The 21,469-nt window shown below is 45.3% G+C and overlaps 1 protein-coding gene and 1 long non-coding RNA gene across 2 annotated transcripts in view; one reads left to right on the top strand and one right to left on the bottom strand.

Annotated features, from left to right (window-relative positions):
• The window catches only part of STX12 (syntaxin 12), a 38,307-nt gene extending 24,919 nt beyond the window's left edge, over positions 1-13,388 (bottom strand). The window contains exon 1 of the mRNA XM_030539046.1: positions 13,176-13,388. Coding sequence (XP_030394906.1) covers positions 13,176-13,296 — 121 coding nt within the window. The 5' untranslated portion in view covers positions 13,297-13,388. The remainder of the gene's footprint in view (positions 1-13,175) is intronic.
• On the top strand, positions 1,269-12,501 carry LOC115637613. The gene is made up of 2 exons (XR_003997307.1): positions 1,269-1,375; positions 12,250-12,501. It is a non-coding gene; the product is annotated as an uncharacterized LOC115637613 (long non-coding RNA).
• Positions 13,389-21,469: the final 8,081 nt, after the last annotated feature.

Genomic DNA, 21,469 nt, shown 5'->3' with positions numbered 1-21,469 from the left:
TGTACGTAAACAATCTGCATTTAAGTGGGCTGCACACAATTCTTCAAGCCTAGTTCTTCTTGTTGACTATTTCAGTTACAATCTTGTTACAGTGGGATTAGAATGTATACGAACCCTGCTACTGTTTTATCTTCTGAAAATAACAGAGTCAGAATGAGGAGTGATAAGTGAATCAATTCCATCATACCAGTAGAACATTAGGCCCAGTCTACAAGAAGAAGTTGCACTATTTAACTAAAAACTGTAAATCAATTTAGTTTAGTTGGTGTGACTTCTTCATTTAGATTGTGTCTTGGATCAAGTCACTTATGTTGGGTTTGCTCATGGAGTGTATTTAAACTATACTGGTTTGCACTTAACAACGTCTTTTAATGTAATGCCTAACAGCACATATAGTACAATGTGGCTTTATGGAATAATTAAATACCGGAACTCAGAACCTTGCCTGGGTAGCATGTTGATTTCTTGGAGTTCTATTAGTTCTCCCAGTACACAGTTGTGTAGTGAACTCCCCATGCACTAAATTCCCCTACCCAAAGGAGCCAAGCATCACAGATTTCATGCCAGAACAACTCTTGTAATGGGTCACAAGTCTAACATCTTCTAGAGAATCAAAGAATCATAGAACTGGAAGGACCTCAAGAGGTCATCTAGTCCAGTCCTCTGCACTCAAGGCAGGACTAAGTATTATCTAGACCAGGGGTCTCAAACTCAAATGACCATGAGGGCCACATGAGGACTAGTGCATTGAATCAAGGGCTGCATTACTGACACCCCCCACTCACTGCCTCTGGCCCCGCCCCCACTCCACTCCTTCCATTAGGCCTCACCCCCTTCAACCCCTTCCCCGAAGTCCCCACTCCAATGCTGCCCCCAGGAGATGCAGGATGCCGCAGGGGGCTCAGGGCAGGATGTTGGGGTGCAGAAGGGGTGTGGGATGTGGCAGGAGGCTCAGGGCAGGGAGATGGGGTGCAGGTTGCAGGCTCCAGCCCAGCACCGCTTACCCAGAGTGGCTCCGGGGTGGCAGCGGTGTGCACCGGGGTCAGGGCAGGCTCCTTGCCTGCCCTGGCCCTGCGCTGCTCCATTCCAGGAAGCAGCTGGAACTGTGTCCCTGCAGCCCTTGGGGAAGGGGGAGGGGCTCAGGGCTCTATGCGTGTGCTGCTCTTGCTGCTCCTCTAGGTACCTCCCACAAAGCTCCCTTTGGCTGCGCTTCCCTGTTCCCAGCCAATGGGAGCTGTGGGGGGTGGTGCCTGGAAAGAGGCAATGCAGGAGCCCTCTGCCTCCTTCCCCTTCCCCCCCAGCCCAAAGAGGCGTGCTGCCAGCTGCTTCAGACAGCGACACGGGGCTCGCAACATCACAGGGGGCAATCTCACAGGTAGGCAGAGGGGAGGGGGGGCGCGGGGAGCTTGGCAGGCCACACGCAAGAGCCCCGCAGGCCGCATGTTTGAGACCCCTAATCTAGACCATCCTTGACAGGTGTTTGTCCAACCTGCTCTTAAAAATCCCCAATGATGGAGATTCCACAACCTCTCCAAGCAATTTATTCCAGCGCTTAACCACTCTGACAGTTAGTAGGATTTTCCTAATGTCCAACCTAAATCACCCTTGCTGCAAGCCCATTGCTTCTTGTCCTATCCTCAGAGGTTAAGAACAATTTTTCTCCCTGCTCCTTATAAAAACCTTTTATGTACTTGAAAACTTATGCCCCTTCTCAGTCTTCTCTTCTCCAGACAAAACAAACCCATTTTTTTTTCCCCAATCTTCCCTCATAGGCCATGTTTTCTAGAACTTTAATCATTTTCGTTGCTCTTCTCTGGACTTTCTCCAACTGGTCCACATCTTTCCTGAAATGTGGTGCCCAGAACTGGACACAATACTGCAATTGAGGCCTAATCAGCGCAGAGTAGAGCGGAAGAATTACTTCTCATGTCTTGCTTACAATACTCCTGCTAATATATCCCAGAATGATGTTTGCATTTTTTGCAACAGCATCACACTGTTGAGTCACTCAGCTTGTGATCCACTGACCCCCAGATCCCTTTCCGCAGTACTCCTTCCTACTGTGAAAGTAGAACGAATTATATTGTAAAAATAAGAATGGAATAAAGAAATGTTGTATGTACCTTTAAGCAGAAATAAGAAATGTTGAGATACAGGTGCCAGGAAAAGAAACATTAGGCATAAATAATGGTGCTAAAGGCGAAACATTAACAGAAGATTGGTAATAGTTAGTAAGGAAATAAGATATGCATGCCTAGCCCAGGTAAACTTATCAGATTCTTCTTCTTTTGTTACCTTATTAAGTTCTTGTCCTTTTATCTGTATAAATAAGATAGTTTGTGTCTTGCGTGGTGCTCACATTATCTGGGTGTTATTAGCCGAGCACTGTGCTAATAAAACAGAGTGGTCTGACAAACTGTGAGTCCTGAGTCTAACTTTGACAATTTAGAGGTCCCACCGAGATGGCAACCGTCTTCACTGGGGCTGTGCGATTCCTGACCGTTTTTGTAGGACAACCATGACAGCCGGCACCTGGGCATTCGGCCCGAGCGGTCCTCCACCAGAACAGAAAGGTGCACAACCACAGTGAAGTCTATGCCATCGAACCTGTTGGTTCCCACTCTGTTCTGGTAGGGATCCCGGTATCTGACATCAGGAATCTGGTCAGGTAATTATTTCTGTGTTTTGTCTGGACTGACCATTGTCCTGTCTCTGTGTCTATACATCCTCCCTGTGGAGTGTTTGAGGCTGGGTGCCATCTCCGTCCGGGGATCGGCAGACCAAGGGGCTCCTGTCCCCGCAGTCTGAGTGAGTGGAATCTGCACAATCACAGCCACACTGCACTTTGGGTAAAACTCTTGGTGTGAAAGCAAGGGCGACTGAGGCAGTAGCCTGTGGGCTCCTTTTGTGTGTTGCACCGGGCATCACTCTGACGAACCCGAATTTCCTTCTTATGCGATTGGTGTGTGAAGTCCTCCTGTATGGGGAACCAGACGTCTAAGTCAGGACAGTTCCCTAAACGAACGCCAGCTCATTTTGTGTATTTTAGGATGGGTCCAGACTCCTGTAAATTTCTGGAAAAACGGTCTAGGCTAACTCAGGGGGATCCCAAAACTCATTGACCACTGTTAAAATCTTGGAACAAAGACCGAGTGGACATCTTAAAGGACAAATTCGGCCAACCTAAAACTAAATTGGCTAAAGGAGAAGTTAACTGTTTCATGCAGTGGTGGGAAGAGGCAAATTGTAGGTGAACAAAATCAAAACGCACCTCTCTCAAATATTCAAATAATAAGTTAAAAGCTTTATTAAAAGCCTCCTCTCCCACCACCAGACCGAGCGCTCTCCTTTACCCCGTTCTCAAAAAACCCACCCCGGATCAATTCCAACCCCCTTCATACTCCCATCTCATTGTAAAAAGGACAAAAAGCCCCTTGTTCTGTTCCCCTTTGTTGTCTGCCTCAAAAACTGATTCTTTAGTGTTCCACTACCAATTCAGCAAGGAGGATGGGCTCCTCAACTAGCCCCCACCCTTTCTGATCCCTTTCCTTAAATATCTCTTTCAAAATTGTGAAATGACCACAATTATCACTCACAAACGGTTCGGGGGAGGGGGGAAGGAGCAGAATTGGCCCAAACAAGCAGGCAAGCAACAGATAAAGAAACTGAAAAACAGGTTGGAAGCCTTATGGGCATAGCGTCAGGAGTAAGAAAAGCAGTAAGTGCAGGCATGAACCCCTGCAACAATACTGAAAATGGCGAAATCTGAGGTGATAAAGGTGTCTTTTTGAGAGATGAACAAGGAGAGATGAACAAAGGAAAGAGTGAAAAGTTAATTCTCTCCAGCCTCTGTAGAGTTAAGCAGTTAAAACTTTGTGAAAATGTTAAAAAGGACCATGTTAGAGAGAGAGAGAATTCTTGGTTTCTTTACAGACAGTCTGAAGGGAAAATGGGCCCTTTTCCAAAAGAAGGCCTGTAAATAATCCAAATATATGTACAGCTATGCAAAAACAAAGCAGTGGTAAGGAATGTTAAGGAAAAGAAAATGTGTATGTATATTTGTCTGTGAAAATATGTAAACTTCTAAGAATCTAAACCAGCACATCTGGTTTGTAAAACTCCTGTTTTGTAGGTGTAAGATAAATTGGTTTTGTTTTTGTTTTCAATGCCACTAAAAATTCATTTGACTCTTTAATTCAAAGTTGCAAAACTGAAAGATCTTTTTGCAAGACACAGGTAATTAGTGTTGTTTGGCTTTGGGATTTAGAATTTAATCCTTAAGGGATAACTTGATTCTTTACAAAATTTAAAATGGTTTTTAAATAAAGACCAAGTCATGGCTGCAATAGGACGGTCAAAATCAGGAGTCTTTTTGTTTGGTTAGTTTTTTTGTAACAATAGCAGATAAGAGCTGTAGTGAAAGAATAAGAAATTAACAGTGACCCTCTGAAGCAACAGCAGAAATGAGGTGCACAAAACAAAAAGAAGCAATGTTAAAAACACTGAGCCTTAAAATGGCTCTGTGTAATCAGACTGTCACTTTGATAAGGGTACTTAAAAACTCTGTAAGAACAAAAGAAATTGTTACATCTTATGTAAACATTGATATGGCTAATGTTTTAAAAGTTATAGTATAGAAGGAATGTGCATTTTCCCTAGGACATGTGCAGTGTATATTGTAGAAAGGGATAAAAGAAATACAAATGAAATGTGCTGCTGAATTAAAATCATATTAGGGCTCCAAAAGAGCCACAATAGACTATGTTTTCTTTTTCAGATCTCTGGCCTGGTCTACACTACGCTGTTAAACTGATTTTAACAGCATTAAATCGATTTAACGCTGCACCCGTACACACTACACTGCTCTTTATATCGATTTAAAGGGCTCTTTAAAATCGATTTCTGTACTCCTACAAAATGAGAGGAGTAACGCTAAAAACGATATTACTATATCGGATTAGTGTTAGTGTGGACGCAAATCGACATTATTGGCCTCATTATTTTACAGTAGCTACCCACAGTGCACCGCTCCAGAAATCGACGCTAGCCTCGGACCATGGACGCATACCACCGAATTAATGTGCCTAGTGTGGAAGCGCACAATCGACTTTATAATATCTGTTTTATAAAATCGGTTTAAGCTCATTCGAATTTATCCTGTAGTGTAGACGTAGCCTCTGTGTGTTTTGTAAGCAGGAGTTGAAAGTGGAAAGAAGTCAAAACTCTGGAGGAAGTTGATTGTGTCCCTTTTAAGACAGAGTCTCTGACCACTGCTGATGGCTTTGAATCCAAAAGCCAAGCCTGTATTGATGCAAATTACCTAACTGATAAAGGAAGATGAGAACTGCCAGCACAAAAGAAGCTGCAAGTAAAGGATATACCTGGTCAGCAAACAAACTGCCTAAATAAAAGACGTGGTATAACAAGATACCTTTAATAGATTTGACACTAATGTTATTGTTAATATTAAACATTGAAATAAATTTAATGTTAGTAAGTACCCCTGTAACAACATATAGTGTGTATGATTTTTGGAAAAATCCTTTAAGGTAATATGGTAATGATGCTTCTCAGCTATTACCTTTGAATAAACTTAGAGCTTAATACAGCAGAAAAAACAAACAAACTTGGTCTGCTATCTAAGAGGAAAACCTTAGGTACACCACCTCGTGGATTTAATGACTGAACAGTGGGATAGTTTCCCCATAACCCTTAAAAAGTAGAAGCCATTAGAACCTGGCCTGCCTATAGAACAAAACCACACAGGAAAATATGGGGTAATTCTTCTGTTTTGCCTGCAATCAGCAAGAGTATTTGTAAGAGAAAGGAATCTTTTAAGCAATAAACAATGCCACCCCGAAAAGGGGTAGAAAAATGTTATTTTTGTCTTTCAGAAAATCATAAAAAGCTAAATACCAGTTACAGAACAAATGAAAGTAAAAAAACAACAACACAACATACTGCAATAGCTATGGAATGTACTGAAATGCAGATATTTAGAACATAAAATGTTTTGGTTAATATCAGAAAATATTAAGGTTTTAATGCATCTGTTAAAGCAAAGGAAAAAAAATCATTGTTTGATATTTATATTGATAGGTAAATGCAGTATGTCTCCAGTACGGTGAGACAAAATTTGTTAAGTGAAGACGTTGTTAAAATCGCACACCAACAGGCTCTGGAAGCAAAGATATGGAAAGTTAGCCCACTCCCCAGATTGCACCTGGGATCTTTCTGGCTGATCTGGACCTCAAGCCAGTGGGCTGGGGAGGTAGGAAAACTATTGGTCACCAGAGATTGTACCAAGTGGATCCCTCAAAAGTGGGTATGCTCGCTCATCCATGCCTGTTGCTCCAAAGCCCTGTAGTAAAGACATCTCACTAGAATCCTGTTATGTGAAATAAAATTAATAATGAGACCAAAGTATTGTATAATGGTCTATGTGCATGTGTTAATTCTTGAGGAAAAGTGTTTTAAAAAAAAGTGATAGCAACCCACCAGAAGACAAATGTCAATGTAATGTAAGTACTGTGTTTACCAACAATCACACTTACTATTTGCCACAACAACAAGAGAGTCTCAGCTTACTGTAAGCACTGATTTAGCTGAGTTCTCTATCAATCTTGGCATTGAATGGCAAACAGTTACCAATCATCTGTTAAAAGGTAAAAAGGTAACATAGTTCCTAGAAAAAAAAAAAAAACAATGTGGGAAACCAAACTATTCATATTATACACGCAAATGGGGACATGTTAAGAATTGCCACTGCAGAAAGACATAACAGCTTACCATTGGTGTAACATATTTTCTGGATGGTCTCCCACAACTACTGGCATACTAATGTTACTACCTCTAATTGTTTTTGGTTTTAAATTGTATATGTGTTTAATTGAAATGTTTAAAATGTGCTTTTGGATAAAACGAATGTATGCAAAGCTAAAGCCACAGGCCCAAATCACCTCCCAATATTTTCTATTACGTGGACTAAATAAGAAGTGACACTGGCAACTAATAATCTTAGTGTCAAAAGGGGGATATGTAGGAGCAGGATTTTATAATGTCCCATAAGAATTAATGTATGATTTCATTTCATCCTGCTGGCCACCCTTTTTGAATAGCAGAAAGAAATGACCCTCTGGGACTATAAGATTCTGTTTTCCCATATGCATTACAAATTGGGCCCTCTCTTAAACTCTTTGTTTTAAGATTAAGGGTATGTCTACACTACGGGATTATTCCAATTATACAGAAACCGGTTTTTTAAAACAGATTGTATAAAGTCGAGTGCACGCGGCCACACTAAGCACGTTAATTTGGTGGTGTGTGTCCATGTACCGAGGCTAGCGTCGATTTCCGGAGCGTTGCACTGTGCATAGTTCCCCGCAGTCTTCCCTGCCCAATGGAATTCTGGATTGAGATCCCAATGCATGATGGAGCAAAAACAGTGTCGCGGGTGATTCTGGGTAAATGTTGTCACTCATTCCTTCCTCCATGAAAGCAACGGCAGACAATCATTTCGCACCCTTTTTCCCTGGATTGCCCTGGCAGACGCGATAGCATGGTAACCCCATGGAGCCCGTTTAGCCTTTTTTCCACTGTCACTGTATGTGTACTGGATGCTGCTGACAGAAGCGGTACTGCAGCGCTACACAGCAGCATTCATTTGCCTTTGCAAGGTAGCAGAGATGGTTACCAGTCCTATTGTACTGTCTGCTGCTGTCATGGGTGCTCCTGGCTGGCTTCGCTGAGGTCAGCCGGGGGCGCATGGACCAAAGTGGGAATGACTTCCCAGATCATTCCCTTCTTTATGTTTTGTCTAAAAATAGAGAGAGTCAGTCCTGCCTAGAATACGGGACAAGTCTACTAGAGAACCACAGAGCACAGCCGCTCCGGGTCAGAGCCCCAGATATCCCACAGAAATGATGAGCTGCATGCCATTCTAGGGGGTGACCCTGCAACAACCCCACCCATTGCTTCCCTCCTTCCACATCCCTCCTGGGCTACCGTGGCAGTTATCCCCCCATTTCTGTGATGAAGTAAAAGAATGCAGGAATAAGAAACACTGACTTTTTAGTGAGATAAAATGAGGGGGAAGCTGCCTCCTGCTGCTATTATATTCCAAGCAGGACATCTCCATTACTCATTAAAAGGTGGAGGGAGAGGACCACAGCCTCCCGCTGCTATGATAGCCCAGAATCTCCATTAGACATGAAAGTGGGGGGAGGGAGGCGGAGAGAGGAGCTCAGCCTCCAGCTACTATGATGAGGACCAGGAGTCATTCTCATTTTTGCCTAGGCACCCCCGGCCGACGTCACCGAGGCCAGCCAGGAGCAGTCACAGGATGACAACGAGGATGGCTATCAGTCATATTGTACTGTACCATCTGCCATTGGGAAGGGGAGACGATGCTGCTGTTTAGCGTTGCAGCACCTCGTCTACCAGCAGCACCCAGTAGACATACAATGACACTGAAAAGAGGCGAGAAACGATTTTTTTCCCCTTTTCTTTGAAGGTGGGGGGTAAATTGACGACATATTCCCTGAACCGCTGGCAACAATGTTTTTGACCCTCCAGGCATTGGGAGCTCAGCCAAGAATGCAAATGCTTTTCGGAGACTGCAGGAACTGTGGGATAGCTCGAGTCCTCAGTCCCCACTCCCTCCCTCCCTGAGTGTCCATTTGATTCTTTGGCTTTCTATTATGCTTGTCACACAGCACTGTGTTGAGCCCCTGCTGTGGCCTGTGTCTATCATAGCCTGGAGATTTTTTCAAATGCTTTGACATTTCGTCTTCTGGAACGAAGCTCTGATAGAACAGATTTGTCTTCCCATACAGCAATCAGATTCAATATCTCCCGTACGGTCCATGCTGGAGCTCTTTTTGGATTTGGGACTGCATGGCCACTCGGCTGACACGCTGGGCAAACAGGAAATGAAATTCAAAAGTTCGCGAGGCTTTTCCTGTCTACCTAGCCAGTGCATCCGAGTTCAGATCGCTGTCAAGAGCAGTCACAATGGTGCACTGTGGGATACTGCCCGGAGGCCAATACCGTCGAATTGCGGCCACACTAACCCTAATCCAACACGGCAATACCGATTTCAGCACTACTCCCCTCGTCAAGGAGGAGTACAGAAATCGGTTTTAAGAGCCCTTTATATCGATATAGAGGGCCTCGTTGTGTGGATGGGTGCAGGGTTAAATCAGTTTAAAGCTGCTAAAATTGGTATAAACGCATAGTGTAGACCAGGCCTTAGTTGGTAAGAGACAGGATTCTCTATTGTGTCTATGTTAAGTAAATTAGAAACACACTGAAGGCCTGGGTCTCAGTGTAAATTGTCTTGGCTATTGATCGTAAAATTTAGCAAGGTTTAATTTGCAATGCCTTTTTGCTCGATATAAAATACTACCATTTGTATTCTCAATTTGTTTGTGTGAACGAGGAATGTATGCATCAGGAAAAGATAAAGTGTGAAGGCCATTGTTATAGCCAGAGTCAAGGAAAGAAGCAAAGAGACTTAGAGAGCATCAAAGAATCATCAGGTACTGCTTACTAGCCAGACGGCTGTTAAACTGTCTGGCATCGCAGAGTGGATACATGCTTCGCAGTGTAAGAATGCACAACCCCCAATGAACCAATCACCACCTCAGGACCATGCAGAGTCAATTTTGACTCCAGATGACGACGCAGAGGAACAGCCTGCAATACTTTACAATCTACATTCTCCTAAGGGTTGACAGAAGCAGATGACAACCTAAAGCAAGGCCCAAGAAGGAGCAGTATCGAGCCTAGCACCTGCTGCCTGGTGGATGTAAAATCATGACTGCAGTTGAGGTTGTCAGAACCAGAAGGGCCCTGCCTCCAACATGTGCCTCTGGTGGTGCCTGTTCCTCGGCTGCTGGTGTCTTAAGGTCTGGGGAGTCCACAATGACAATTCTTTTATCCAGCAGCAAGTGTTGATAGCTCAGACCCTTAATATTTCTAAATGCTGGGTCTGCAGACACATCCCAACACACTCTCAAGCTGGTGTTCCTGTCCTGGCTATCCCACTCGATTCCCCAGACCTCACTGGAGGACCTTGTCTGTTTAACACAACATGGAACAGTAATGACACCTGGGAAAAGGCTAATGGCAGTTCCTTTATCCCACTTGGGAGAGTAATACACCATGCAAAAAGGTTCCTGAGGTTACAAGCACTAGTTAAAATAATGGCAAATAAAACTGGAGAAAGTTTAAGAGTCCTGGCCAAAGAAACAAGGGCGATCCGACAGGTGGCCCTCTAAAACCGTCAGGCATTGGACACAGTACTGGCGGCCAAAGGAGGGAACCCTGCTCTCATTGGAAAACAATGTTGTGTGTTTATACCTGACGATACCAATGACGTAATAGATCATGCTAGCCACTTAGAACAAATCACATATCTTCCCCATGAAGAACTGAGTTCCTAAAGTAACCCGTTCAATTTCTTTGGCATAGGAAACTGGTTGTTTCAGGGAGTCCTGACTATCCTGTTTGGAATCCTAATAATTTTTGTATGTTTTCAGTTAGTCTCCTGTTGTATCCAAAGTTGTGTAAGGCATGTCACCCAGGTGACCGCCCCTAAACAGAGTGCTAATATGATGATTTTGAATATCGTTGATGAACAAAGAGATAAGGAACCGTTAATAGGTGGAACCCAGTAAAATGTTGGTCATGGCGTAGCTTGACCAAAAGGAAGGACTGTGAAAGTAGAATGAATTATATTGTAAAAATAAGAATGGATTAAAGAAATGTTGTATGTACCTTTAAGCAGAAATAAGAAATGTTGAAATACAGGTGCCAGGAAAAGAAACATTAGGCATAAATAATGGTACTAATGGCGAAATATTAAACAGAAGATCGGTAATAGTTAGTAAGGAAATAAGATATGCATGCCTAGCCCAGGTAAACTTATCAGATTCTGCTTCTTTTGTTATCTTGTTACGTTCTCACCCTTTTATCTGTATAAATAAGATAATGTGAGCGCCATGCATGACACAAACTATCTGGGTGTTATTAGCAGAGAGCTGTGCTAATAAAACAGAGTGGTCTGACAAACTGTGAGTCCTGAGTCTAACGTTGACACTACACAGTCATTTCCCATTTTGTATGTGTGCAACTGATTGTTCCTTCCTAAGTGGACTACTTTGCATTTTTCCTTATTGAATGTCATCCTATTTACTTCAGACCATTTCTCCAGATCATTTTGAATTTTAATCCTACCCTCCAAAGCACTTGCAACCCATCTCAGCTTGGTATTGTCCACAAACTTTATAAGTGTACTCTCTATGCCATTATCTAAATCATTGATGAAGATATTGAATAGAACCGGACCCACAGCGAATCCCTGAGGGACTCCACTCGTTATGCCCTTCCTGCATGATTGTGAACCACTGATAACTATTCTCTGGGAACAATTTTCCAACCAGTTATGTACCCACCTTATAGTAGCTCCATCTAAGTTGTATTTCCCTAGTTTGTTTATGAGAAGGGGTGCGAACCAGTATCAAAAGCTTTACTAAAGTCAAGATATACCACATGTACCACTTCTCCCCCATCCACAAGGCTTGTTACCCTGCCAAAGAAAGCTATCAGATTGGTTTGACACGATTTGTTCTTGACAAATCCATGCTGTTATTCATCACCTTATTTTCTTCTAAGTGTTTGCAAATTGATTTCTTAATTATTTGCTCCATTATCTTGGTACAGAAGTTAAGCTGACTGGTCTGTAATTCCCTGGGGTTGTCCTTATAAGTAAAGCTCATAATAGTCTTAAAAGTGACAGAAAGCTTTCAGATAGTACTCTGTGCAGCGATGATCAAAGTCAAGAAAGGTAATGAATGTAATATCATACATGGGGGAAATTGATTACAATGAAATTTACTACTGAAAGCACCTTTTGTCTAAAGTAAGGAAAATGGAAAAGTAACTTCTCTGTCTGGTACAGTAATTAGACATTTGTATCAATAGATATACTCAAGTTGATGGTGCCCCTTTATTTTATTAAGGCATTTGATAAGACACTTATTCCTTGACTATTTTGAGAAACTCTTATCCTAGTCCCACACCTCATGTGCTCCTCTGTCTTGGCACTAGTCAGGTGTAATGATCTAGTAGCAGCAGGAGGATTCTATTCTGTTTCATGAAAAGAATTAAAGCAAGGAAACACAAGAAGAGATTAGACAGGTGAATGGGCAAGAGAACAAGAAAAACCACACTATTTTTGTCTTATAGATATGCAGTCTTCACTGTCCCATGGGAGGAAGAGAAGCAGACATCGCAATGGAGGGAAGTCGGGGGCTGACGAAGAGAACTTCCAGGAAAACAAGTCCCTTGGAAAGTCAGGAATGGACTATCTCATGTTAAGCCAGAGGGCCACCATACTGTCAAGGGATGACTAGCTGTTGCAGCAACATGGATGTGTTAGTCTGACAAAGCAAGTTGATGAACGTGGCCAATTATAAGGGAGGTGCTGTGGTTGATCGACTTCCTTCCCTGGCTGTATTCAGTTATTTCAGGTCCCTCAGATACCTGCTGACGTTTTTAGATTTTAAAAATTCCATATAACCCTTCCAAGAGATCAGTAGAAACTCTCCTGCAGACAACCAACTGCCTAGTAAGAAATACGTGCTTCCAATTAGCTATCTAGTTTAGAATTTGAATGAGTAGCTTGCCCTCATTCATTATTTTCCACCCTGGGGAAGAGGTGAAGAGAAACTGCAATGCACAGACAAGGATGGAGAGGCGATTGAAGGGAACGAGAGAGGCCAGCGGTTTGGGTGCAGTATGAAGCAGCAGCAAGGGTGAAAGCTGTGAGAACAGTTACTGACCGGGGGGGGGGGGGGCTCGAAGGCGATGCCACAGCCACGGGGGAGGCAGGGAAGGAGCGGGTCGGGGCCAGCAGGGCAAGGAACGGCAGCAGCGGGATTTCGCAGGGAGAGGCGAGGGATGGAGAGAACCCAGGGCAGGCGAGGGGGGCAGAGCTGTCAGCAGGGGGCGGGCCAGGCCCTGCGGCGGCAGGAGGGACGGGGAGGGGGCAGGGCTCAGGCTGAGAGGGACGGGGAGGCCGGTGCGGGAGGAGGCTCGGAGTCGCCGCGCGCCCGGGGCTTGGGGCTGGAGGCGCGAGCGAGGAAGGGCCGCGCCGCGCCGGCCGCACTCACTGTACTGAGCGATGCGCTGCACGTTGGCGCTGCAGGTCTGGATGATGGAGCTGAAGTCCCGGGGCGGAGGCTGCCCCTGGGGCCCCCCGGGCCGACACGCGTCCAGCGGGCCGTAGGACATGGCGAAGCCGGGCTGAGGCAAACTGGTCCGGGGTGGGGCGGGGCAGGGCAGCCGGCAGCTCAGCTGAACTGGGCAGAGCACCGCCTCACCAACTGCGCGTGCGCACTAGTACCCGGCCCCCAGGCTGGCGCACGCGCACTCACTGCCTCGTCTCAGCGGCGGGCGGGAGGGTACTTGGGCGCCATGGTTACGGGGACACGGCGTGACGGGGGAGGGGAACCCGTCTGTGGGGCCGGACTTGTCCTGTCCCCGCCAGGGGGCGCGCCGCTCCGGGAGCGGGCCAGCCAGAGCCTGCGCGGTGACGGCCCGGGGCCTGCCTGGCCTGGGCACCCTAGAGCGGCGCGGGGCTGCAGGGCCTGGGGGCGGGGCAGCGGAACAGCCCTGGCCGGTGGCTACCTGTGCAGCCCGCCCCTTTGGAAGGGTTTGGGGTTCAGCTGCCCCAGCCGAGGCCTTCAGTGCCCACCGCTCTGACCGTTTGCAGCTGGTAAATAGGGACGAGGCCGCCCAGGTCACCGATACAGAGCAGGCGGGGTCCCTTGGTCAGCTGGGCAGGAGGCTCTGAATATTGCTGAGTGGACATGTTTACATCTGGGAACAAGGCATGGCAGCCATGGTTACAAGGTGGGGGATTCCCTCCTGGGAGGCCGGACTCTGGAAAAAATGTGGGGGTCATGGGGGCTAATCGGCTGGACATGAACTGCCATGGTGATGCTCTGGCCAGAAGGGCTAATGTGATCTTTGGATGCATAAATGGGAGTCTCATATAGGAGTAGAGAGGTTGTTGCTGCTTGTATTTGGCACTGGGGCATAGGTGGCAGGTGACTCTTGTGTTTGGGGAGGCCAGGTGCGATCACCAGAAACTCCCTAGAACTGGGGAGTCCCATCCCAACTCGGCCTCCTCCCCTGAGGTCCCGCCCGCACTCCATCCCAAGGTCCTGCCCCCACTCCGTCTCTTCCCTGACTCCCCTCCTGCCTGCCCGCCACTCACTCCTCTCTGCCCCCACACCCACCGTTTGCTCCTTTCTGTCTCCTCCTGCCTTATGGGCAAGTGACACAAGGAGGGGCAGAGAGTAGTGAGGAAGAGAGACCGCGAGGGCAAGGTTTCGGGGGGAAGAGGTGCAGTGCAGGTGGGGACTCGGTAGCGCTATGCAATGGGCGCTGGTGACCCCCCCTCACACACACTTCTCAGGAGCTTCTGGTGGCAGCGCTCCAAAGACGGCTGTCTGGCACATATCTAAAGGGAGGTGCCCCACATCCGGCAATTTTTGCCCTATGTGGAGAGGCTTAGCCTCCCCAAATCTCTTATGCCCGGTGCCCTGGTGTAACTGCTACTAGAGTACTGCTGTGATGGGTTGGATCACAGAACCCCCTTTGAGAACTGCCACCTGATGTGCTGAGACTACCTTTAAGCCCATTTTCCCTAGCAGCTTGGGACTTCAGTGCCCTGCCTGATTTGAGCCAGACACGCTTGCCTGCTACAAACACAGACCCAGATCTGAACTACGTCCCCCAAAAGCTGCAGGCTTAACTGAAAACAGCCTAAGAAGTATTCCTGTCTCCAGCATTCAGGTACCCAACTCCCAGTGGGGTCCAAACCCCAAATAAATCCCTTTTACCCTGTATAAAGCTTATAAAGGATAAACTCATAAATTGTTCATTCTCTATAACACTGATAGAAAGAGATGCACAGCTGTTTGCCCACCCAGGGATTAATACATACTCTGGATTAATTATTAAGTAAAAAGGTGATTTTATTAAATACAAAAAGTAGGATTTAAGTGGTTCCAAATAATAATAGACAGAACAAAGTGAATTATCAAGCAGAATAAAATAAAACACGCAAGTCTAAGCCTAAAACAGTAAGAAAGTGATTACAAATGAAATTTCACCTTAGAGACATTCTAGTAAGCTTCTTTTACAGACTATCCTCCTTCTAGTCTGGGTCCAGCAATCACTCTGTGGTTACTGTCCTTTGTTCCGTTTTCTTTCAGGTATCTTTTGAGGGTGGAGATGCTATCTCTCGAGCCAGCTGAAGACAAAAATTGAGGACAGTCCCACGGCTTTATATAGTTTCTCTCTTGTGAGTGGAAATTCTTCCCTCCCCCTGTGTGGAATGCCCTCTACAAGATGGAGTTTTGGAGTCACCTGGGCAAGTCACATGTCCATGCATGACTTAGTTCTCTACAGGAACGTTCCCAGGAAAGCTCAGATGTGGACTGGGTGTCTATCAAAGTCTGTTGTCAGCTTAAGTGTTTCTTGATTGGGCACTTACTGAGAATAGTCTTTTCTCAAGAAGCTGACCAAATGCTTCACTGAGGCTACTTAAAATCAAACAAATACACAGGCAATATTCATAACTTTGAATACAAGAATGATACATGCATACGAATAGGACGAATATATTCAGTAGGCCATAACCTTTGCAGAGATATGTTACATGGCATATGTAGCATTAAACATATTCCAGATATGTCATTTTTCCATTCATAAGCATATTTCCATAAAACCTTATGGGGTGCAACGTCACAACTGTGTCCAGTTCTGGTGTCCACAATTCAAAAAGCATATTGATAAATTGTAGATGGTTCAGAGAAGAATCACAAGAATGATTAAAGGATTGGAAAACATGTCTTATAGTGATAGATTCAACTATCCAGATATATGTTGGGAAAATAACCCCGCGGGGCACAGACTATCCAATAAGTTCCTGGACTGCATTGCAGACAACTTTTTATTTCAGAAAGTTGAAAAAGCTACTAGGGGGGAAGCTGTTCTAGACTTGATTTTAACCAATAGGGAGGAACTTGTTGAGAATTTAAAAGTAGAAGGAAGCTTGGGTGAAAGTGATCATGAAATCATAGAATTTGCAATTCTAAGGAAGGGTAGAAAGGAGTACAGCAGAATAGAGACAATGGATTTCAGGAAGGTGGATTTTGGTAAGCTCAGAGAGCTGATAGGCAAGGTCCCATGGGAATTAAGACTGAGGGGAAAAACAACTGAGGAAAGTTGGCAGTTTTTCAAAGGGACGCTATTAAGGGCCCAAAAGCAAGTTATTCCGATGGTTAGGAAAGATAGAAAATGTGGCAAAAGACCACCTTGGCTTACCCTTGAGATCTTGCGTGACCTACAAAATAAAAAGGCGTCATATAAAAAATGGAAACTAGGTCAGATCACGAAGGATGAATATAGGCAAATAACACAGGAATGCAGAGGCAAGATTAGAAAAGCAAAGGCACAAAATGAACTCAAACTAGCTATGGGAATAAAGGGAAACAAGAAGACTTTTTATCAATACATTAGAAGCAAGAGGAAGACTAAGGACAGGGTAGGCCCACTGCTCAATGAGGAGGGGGTAACAGTAACGGGAGACTTGGAAATGGCAGAGATGCTTAATGACTTCTTTGTTTCGGTCTTCACTGAGAAGTCTGAAGGAATGTCTAGTATAGTGAATGCTTACGGGAAGAGGGTAGGTTTAGAAGAGAAAATAAGGAAAGAGCAAGTAAAAAATCACTTAGAAAAGTTAGATGCCTGCAAGTCACCAGGGCCTGATGAAATGCATCCTAGAATACTCAAGGAGTTAATAGAGGAGGTATCTGAGCCTCTAGCTATTATCTTTGGGAAATCATGGGAGACGGGGGAGATTCCAGAAGACTGGAAGGAGGCAAATATAGTGCCCATCTATAAAAAGGGAAATAAAAACAACCCAGGAAACTACAGACCAGTTAGTTTAACTTCTGTGCCAGGGAAGATAATGGAGCAGGTAATCAAAGAAATCATCTGCAAACACTTGGAAGGTGGTAAGGTGATAGGGAATAGCCAGCATGGATTTGTAAAGAACAAATCATGTCAAACTAATCTGATAGCGTTCTTTGATAGGATAAGGAGCCTTGTGGATAAGGGAGAAGCGGTGGATGTGATATACCTAGACTTTAGTAAGTGTATCAAATGATACAGTTTCGCATGATATTCTTATAGATAAGCTAGGAAAGTACAATTTAGTTGGGGCTACTATAAGGTGGGTGCATAACTGGCTGGATAACCGTACTCAGAGAGTAGTTGTTAATGGCTCCCAATCCTGCTGGAAAGGTATAACAAGTGGGGTTCCGCAGGGGTCTGTTTTGGGACCGGTTCTGTTCAATATCTTCATCAACGATTTAGATGTTGGCATAGAAAGTACGCTTATTAGGTTTGCGGACGATACCAAACTGGGAGGGATTGCAACTGCTCTGGAGGACAGGGTCAAAATTCAAAACGATCTGGACAAATTGGAGAAATGGTCTGAGGTAAACAGGATGAAGTTCAATAAAGATAAATGCAAAGTGCTCCACTTAGGAAGGAACAATCAGTTTCACACATACAGAATGGGAAGAGACTGTCTAGGAAGGAGTAGGGCAGAAAGAGATCTAGGGGTCATAGTGGACCACAAGCTTAATATGAGTGAACAGTGTGATACTGTTGCAAAAAAAGCAAACATGATTCTGGGATGCATTAACAGGTGTGTTGTAAACAAGACACGAGAAGTCATTCTTTCGCTTTACTCTGCGCTGGTTAGGCCTCAACTGGAGTATTGTGTCCAGTTCTGGGCACCCCATTTCAAGAAAGATGTGGAGAAATTGGAGAGGGTCCAGAGAAGAGCAACAAGAATGATTAAAGGTCTTGAGAACATGACCTATGAAGGAAGGCTGAAGGAATTGGGTTTGTTTAGTTTGGAAAAGAGAAGACTGAGAGGGGACCTGATAGCAGTTTTCAGGTATCTAAAAGGGTGTCATCAGGAGGAGGGAGAAAACTTGTTCACCTTGGCCTCCAATGGTAGAACAAGAAGCAATGGACTTAAACTGCAGCAAGGGAGATTTAGGTTGGACATTAGGAAAAAGTTCCTAACTGTCAGGGTAGGTAAACACTGGAATAGATTGCCTAGGGAAGTTGTGGAATCTCCATCGCTGTAGATATTTAAGAGTAGGTTAGATAAATGTCTATCAGGGATGGTCTAGACAGTATTTGGTCCTGCCATGAGGGCAGGGGACTGGACTCGATGACCTCTCGAGGTCCCTTCCAGTCCTAGAGTCTATGAGTCTATGAGTCTATGAGCTCAATCTGTGTAGCTTAACAATAAGGTTAAGGGGTGGCTTGTTTACAGTTTGAGTACTTACACGGGGAACAAATATTTGCTAACAGACTTTTCAATCTAGCACAGAAAGGTATAAAACAATCCAATGGCTGGAAGCTGAAGCTGGACAAATTCAGATGGGAAATAAAGCTTAATTTTTAACAGTGAGAGTAATAAATCATTGGAACAACTTTACAAGGGTCATGGTGGATTTTCCATCACTGACAATATTTAAGTTAAGGTTGGCTGTTTTTCTGAAAGATCTCTCAGAATTATTTTGGGGAAATTCTATGGTTTTTGGTATACAAGAAGTCAGACTAGGTTATCACAACAGTCACTTTTGGCCCTGGAATCTATGAATCCATGAATAGGACCCTAACAAATTCACGGTCCATTTTGGTCAATTTCATGGTCATAGGATTTTAAAAATTGCAAACTTCATTATTTCAGATGTTTAAATCTGAAATTTCGCAGTGTTGTAACTGTAGGGGTCATGACTCAAAAAGGGCTACGAGGAGGGTCACAAGTTTATAGTAGGGGAGTCGTGTTATTGCCACCCTTATTCCTGTGCTGCTGCCTTCAGAGCTGGGCCCTCGGCCAGCAGCTGCCACTCTCCAGCTGCCCAGCTCTGAAGGTAGCCATGCAGAAGTAAGGGTGGCAATAACAAGACTATAAACTTGTGATCCTCCCCACAGCCCTGTTTGAGTCATGACCCCTACAGTTACAACACAGGCTAACAGAGGGCATTTCCCTGGGATCTGTCTGAGAGGAGGTACGCTAAGTGCTGCATTAGGGGAGCTGTGCTGGTAAGTATCTGAGTGTCTGTTGCAGGGGACAGTTTGTCAGTTGGACAGTGTGCTTGATTGTTTGATTGTTTGTTTGAAAAGTGTGAATTGGGAGTGCTTTGTTCCAGGTGGTCCTTGAGTGGGCCTGACTGCTATAAAAAGGCAGTCAGCAGTGAACCAGCTGAGCGGTGAACAGCAGAGGCTAACAGAGGGAGTTTGCCTGGGGAGAGCCCACTCAGGCTGTCATCTCATGGGCTTCTGTGAGTTGCTGCAACAGCTGAGGAAGCTCTTAGACGGAAGAAATTACGGAAGGTGAGCATTCAGCTGTTGTGACCTGCACATGTTGTGCCATGTTTGTCTTTCTTCCACAGGACAGAAGCGACTTTGTCTGTACAAAGTGCAAGCTGGTCTCCATATTGGAAGAGAAGGTTCGAGGTCTGGAGCAACAACTATCAACCCTGAGTTGCATAAGAGAAAATGAAGATTTCCTGGACAGATGTCAGGACATGCTTCTATGGGCACAACATCCTGAAGACTCGGAGCAGGCTGTGCAGAGGGGAGAGAGGGACGGTGAAGAAATTTGGCAGCATGTGACCTCCAGAAGAAGAAAGAGGAGCGTCCATGTACCAGCAATGGAGATACAGATGAGCAACCATTTTCGTGTTCTTTCCACAGCTACTAATGCGGAGAGTGAACTAGATGGTATATCTGAGAGAAGGGAGCAGAAGGAGACTTCACCGATTGGAAGGCACGAGATGCACTGTCCTAGGGATAGGGGTTCCACAAGCACCACTCCCAAGAGAAGGAGGAGGGTGGTGGTGGTTGGGGACTCCCTCCTCTGGGGGACTGAGTCATCTATGTGCCGCCCCAGCCGAGAAAACCGAGAGGTCTGCTGCTTGCCAGGAGCTAGGATTCACGATGTGACGGAGAGACTGCCAAGACGCATCAAGCCCTCAGATCGCTACCACGCTTCTCCACGTGGGCACCAATGATACTGCCAAGAATGACCTTGAGCGGATCACTGCAGACTACGTGGCTCTGGGAAGAAGGATAAAGGAATTTGAGGTGCAAGTGGTGTTCTCATCTATCCTCCCTATGCAGGGAAAAGGCCTGGGTTGGGATCGTCGAATTGTGGAAGTCAACGAATGGCTACGCAGGTGGTGTCGGAGAGAAGGCTTTGTATTCTTTGACCATGGAATGGTATTCCAAGAAGGCGGAGTGCTAGGCAGAGATGGGCTCCACCTAACGAAGAGAGGGAAGAGCATCTTTGCAAGCAGGCTGGCTAACCTAGTGAGGAAGGCTTTAAACTAGGTTCACCGGGGGAAGGAGACCAAAGCCCTGAGGTAAGTGAGGAAATGGGATACTGGGAGGAAGCACGAGCAGGAGAGTGCAAGAGGGGAGGACTCCTGTCTCAGACCGAGAAAGCAGGACAACCAGCGAGTTATCTTAAGTGCCAAATGCAAGAAGCCTGGGAAACAAGCAGGGAGAACTGGAAGTCCTGGCACAGTCAAGGAACTATGATGTGATTGGAATAACAGAGACTTGGTGGGATAACTCACATGACTGGAGTACTGTCATGGATGGATATAAACCGTTCAGGAAGGACAGGCAGGGCAGAAAAGGTGGGGGAGTTGCATTGTATGTAAGAGAGGAGTATGACTGCTCAGAGTTCTGGTATGAAACTGCAGAAAAACCTGAGAGTATCTGGATTACGTTTAGAAGTGTGAGCAACAAGGGTGATGTTGTGGTGTGAGTCTGCTATAGACCACCAGACCAGGGGGATGAGGTGGAAGAGGCTTTCTTCCGGCAACTAGCAGAAGTTACTAGATTGCAGGCCCTGGTTCTCATGGGAGACTTTAATCACCCTGACATCTGCTGGGAGAGCAATAGAGCAGTGCACAGAAAATCCAGGAAGTTTTTGGAAAGTGTAGGGGACAATTTCCTGATCCAAGTGCTGGAGGAAACAACTGGGGGCAGAGCTCTTCTTGACCTGCTGCTCACAAACAGAGAAGAGTTAGTATGCGAAGCAAAAGTGGATTGGAACCTGGGAGGCAGTGACCATGAGATGGTCGAGTTTAGGATCCTGACACAAGGAAAAAAGGAGAGCAGCAGAATACGAACCCTGGACTTCAGAAAAGCAGACTTTGATTCCATCAGGGAGCTGATAGGCAGGATCTCCTGGGAAAATAACATGAGGGGGAAAGGAGTCCAGGAGAGCGGGATGTATTTTAAATAATCCTTATTGAGGTTGCAGGAAAAAACCATACCGATGTATAGGAAG

Source organism: Gopherus evgoodei, chromosome 20, assembly GCF_007399415.2.
Source record: "Gopherus evgoodei ecotype Sinaloan lineage chromosome 20, rGopEvg1_v1.p, whole genome shotgun sequence".
Classification (NCBI taxonomy): Eukaryota; Metazoa; Chordata; order Testudines; family Testudinidae; genus Gopherus; species Gopherus evgoodei.
Note: the sequence above shows the minus strand (reverse complement) of the source record. Positions and strands in the feature narration are given on the sequence as shown.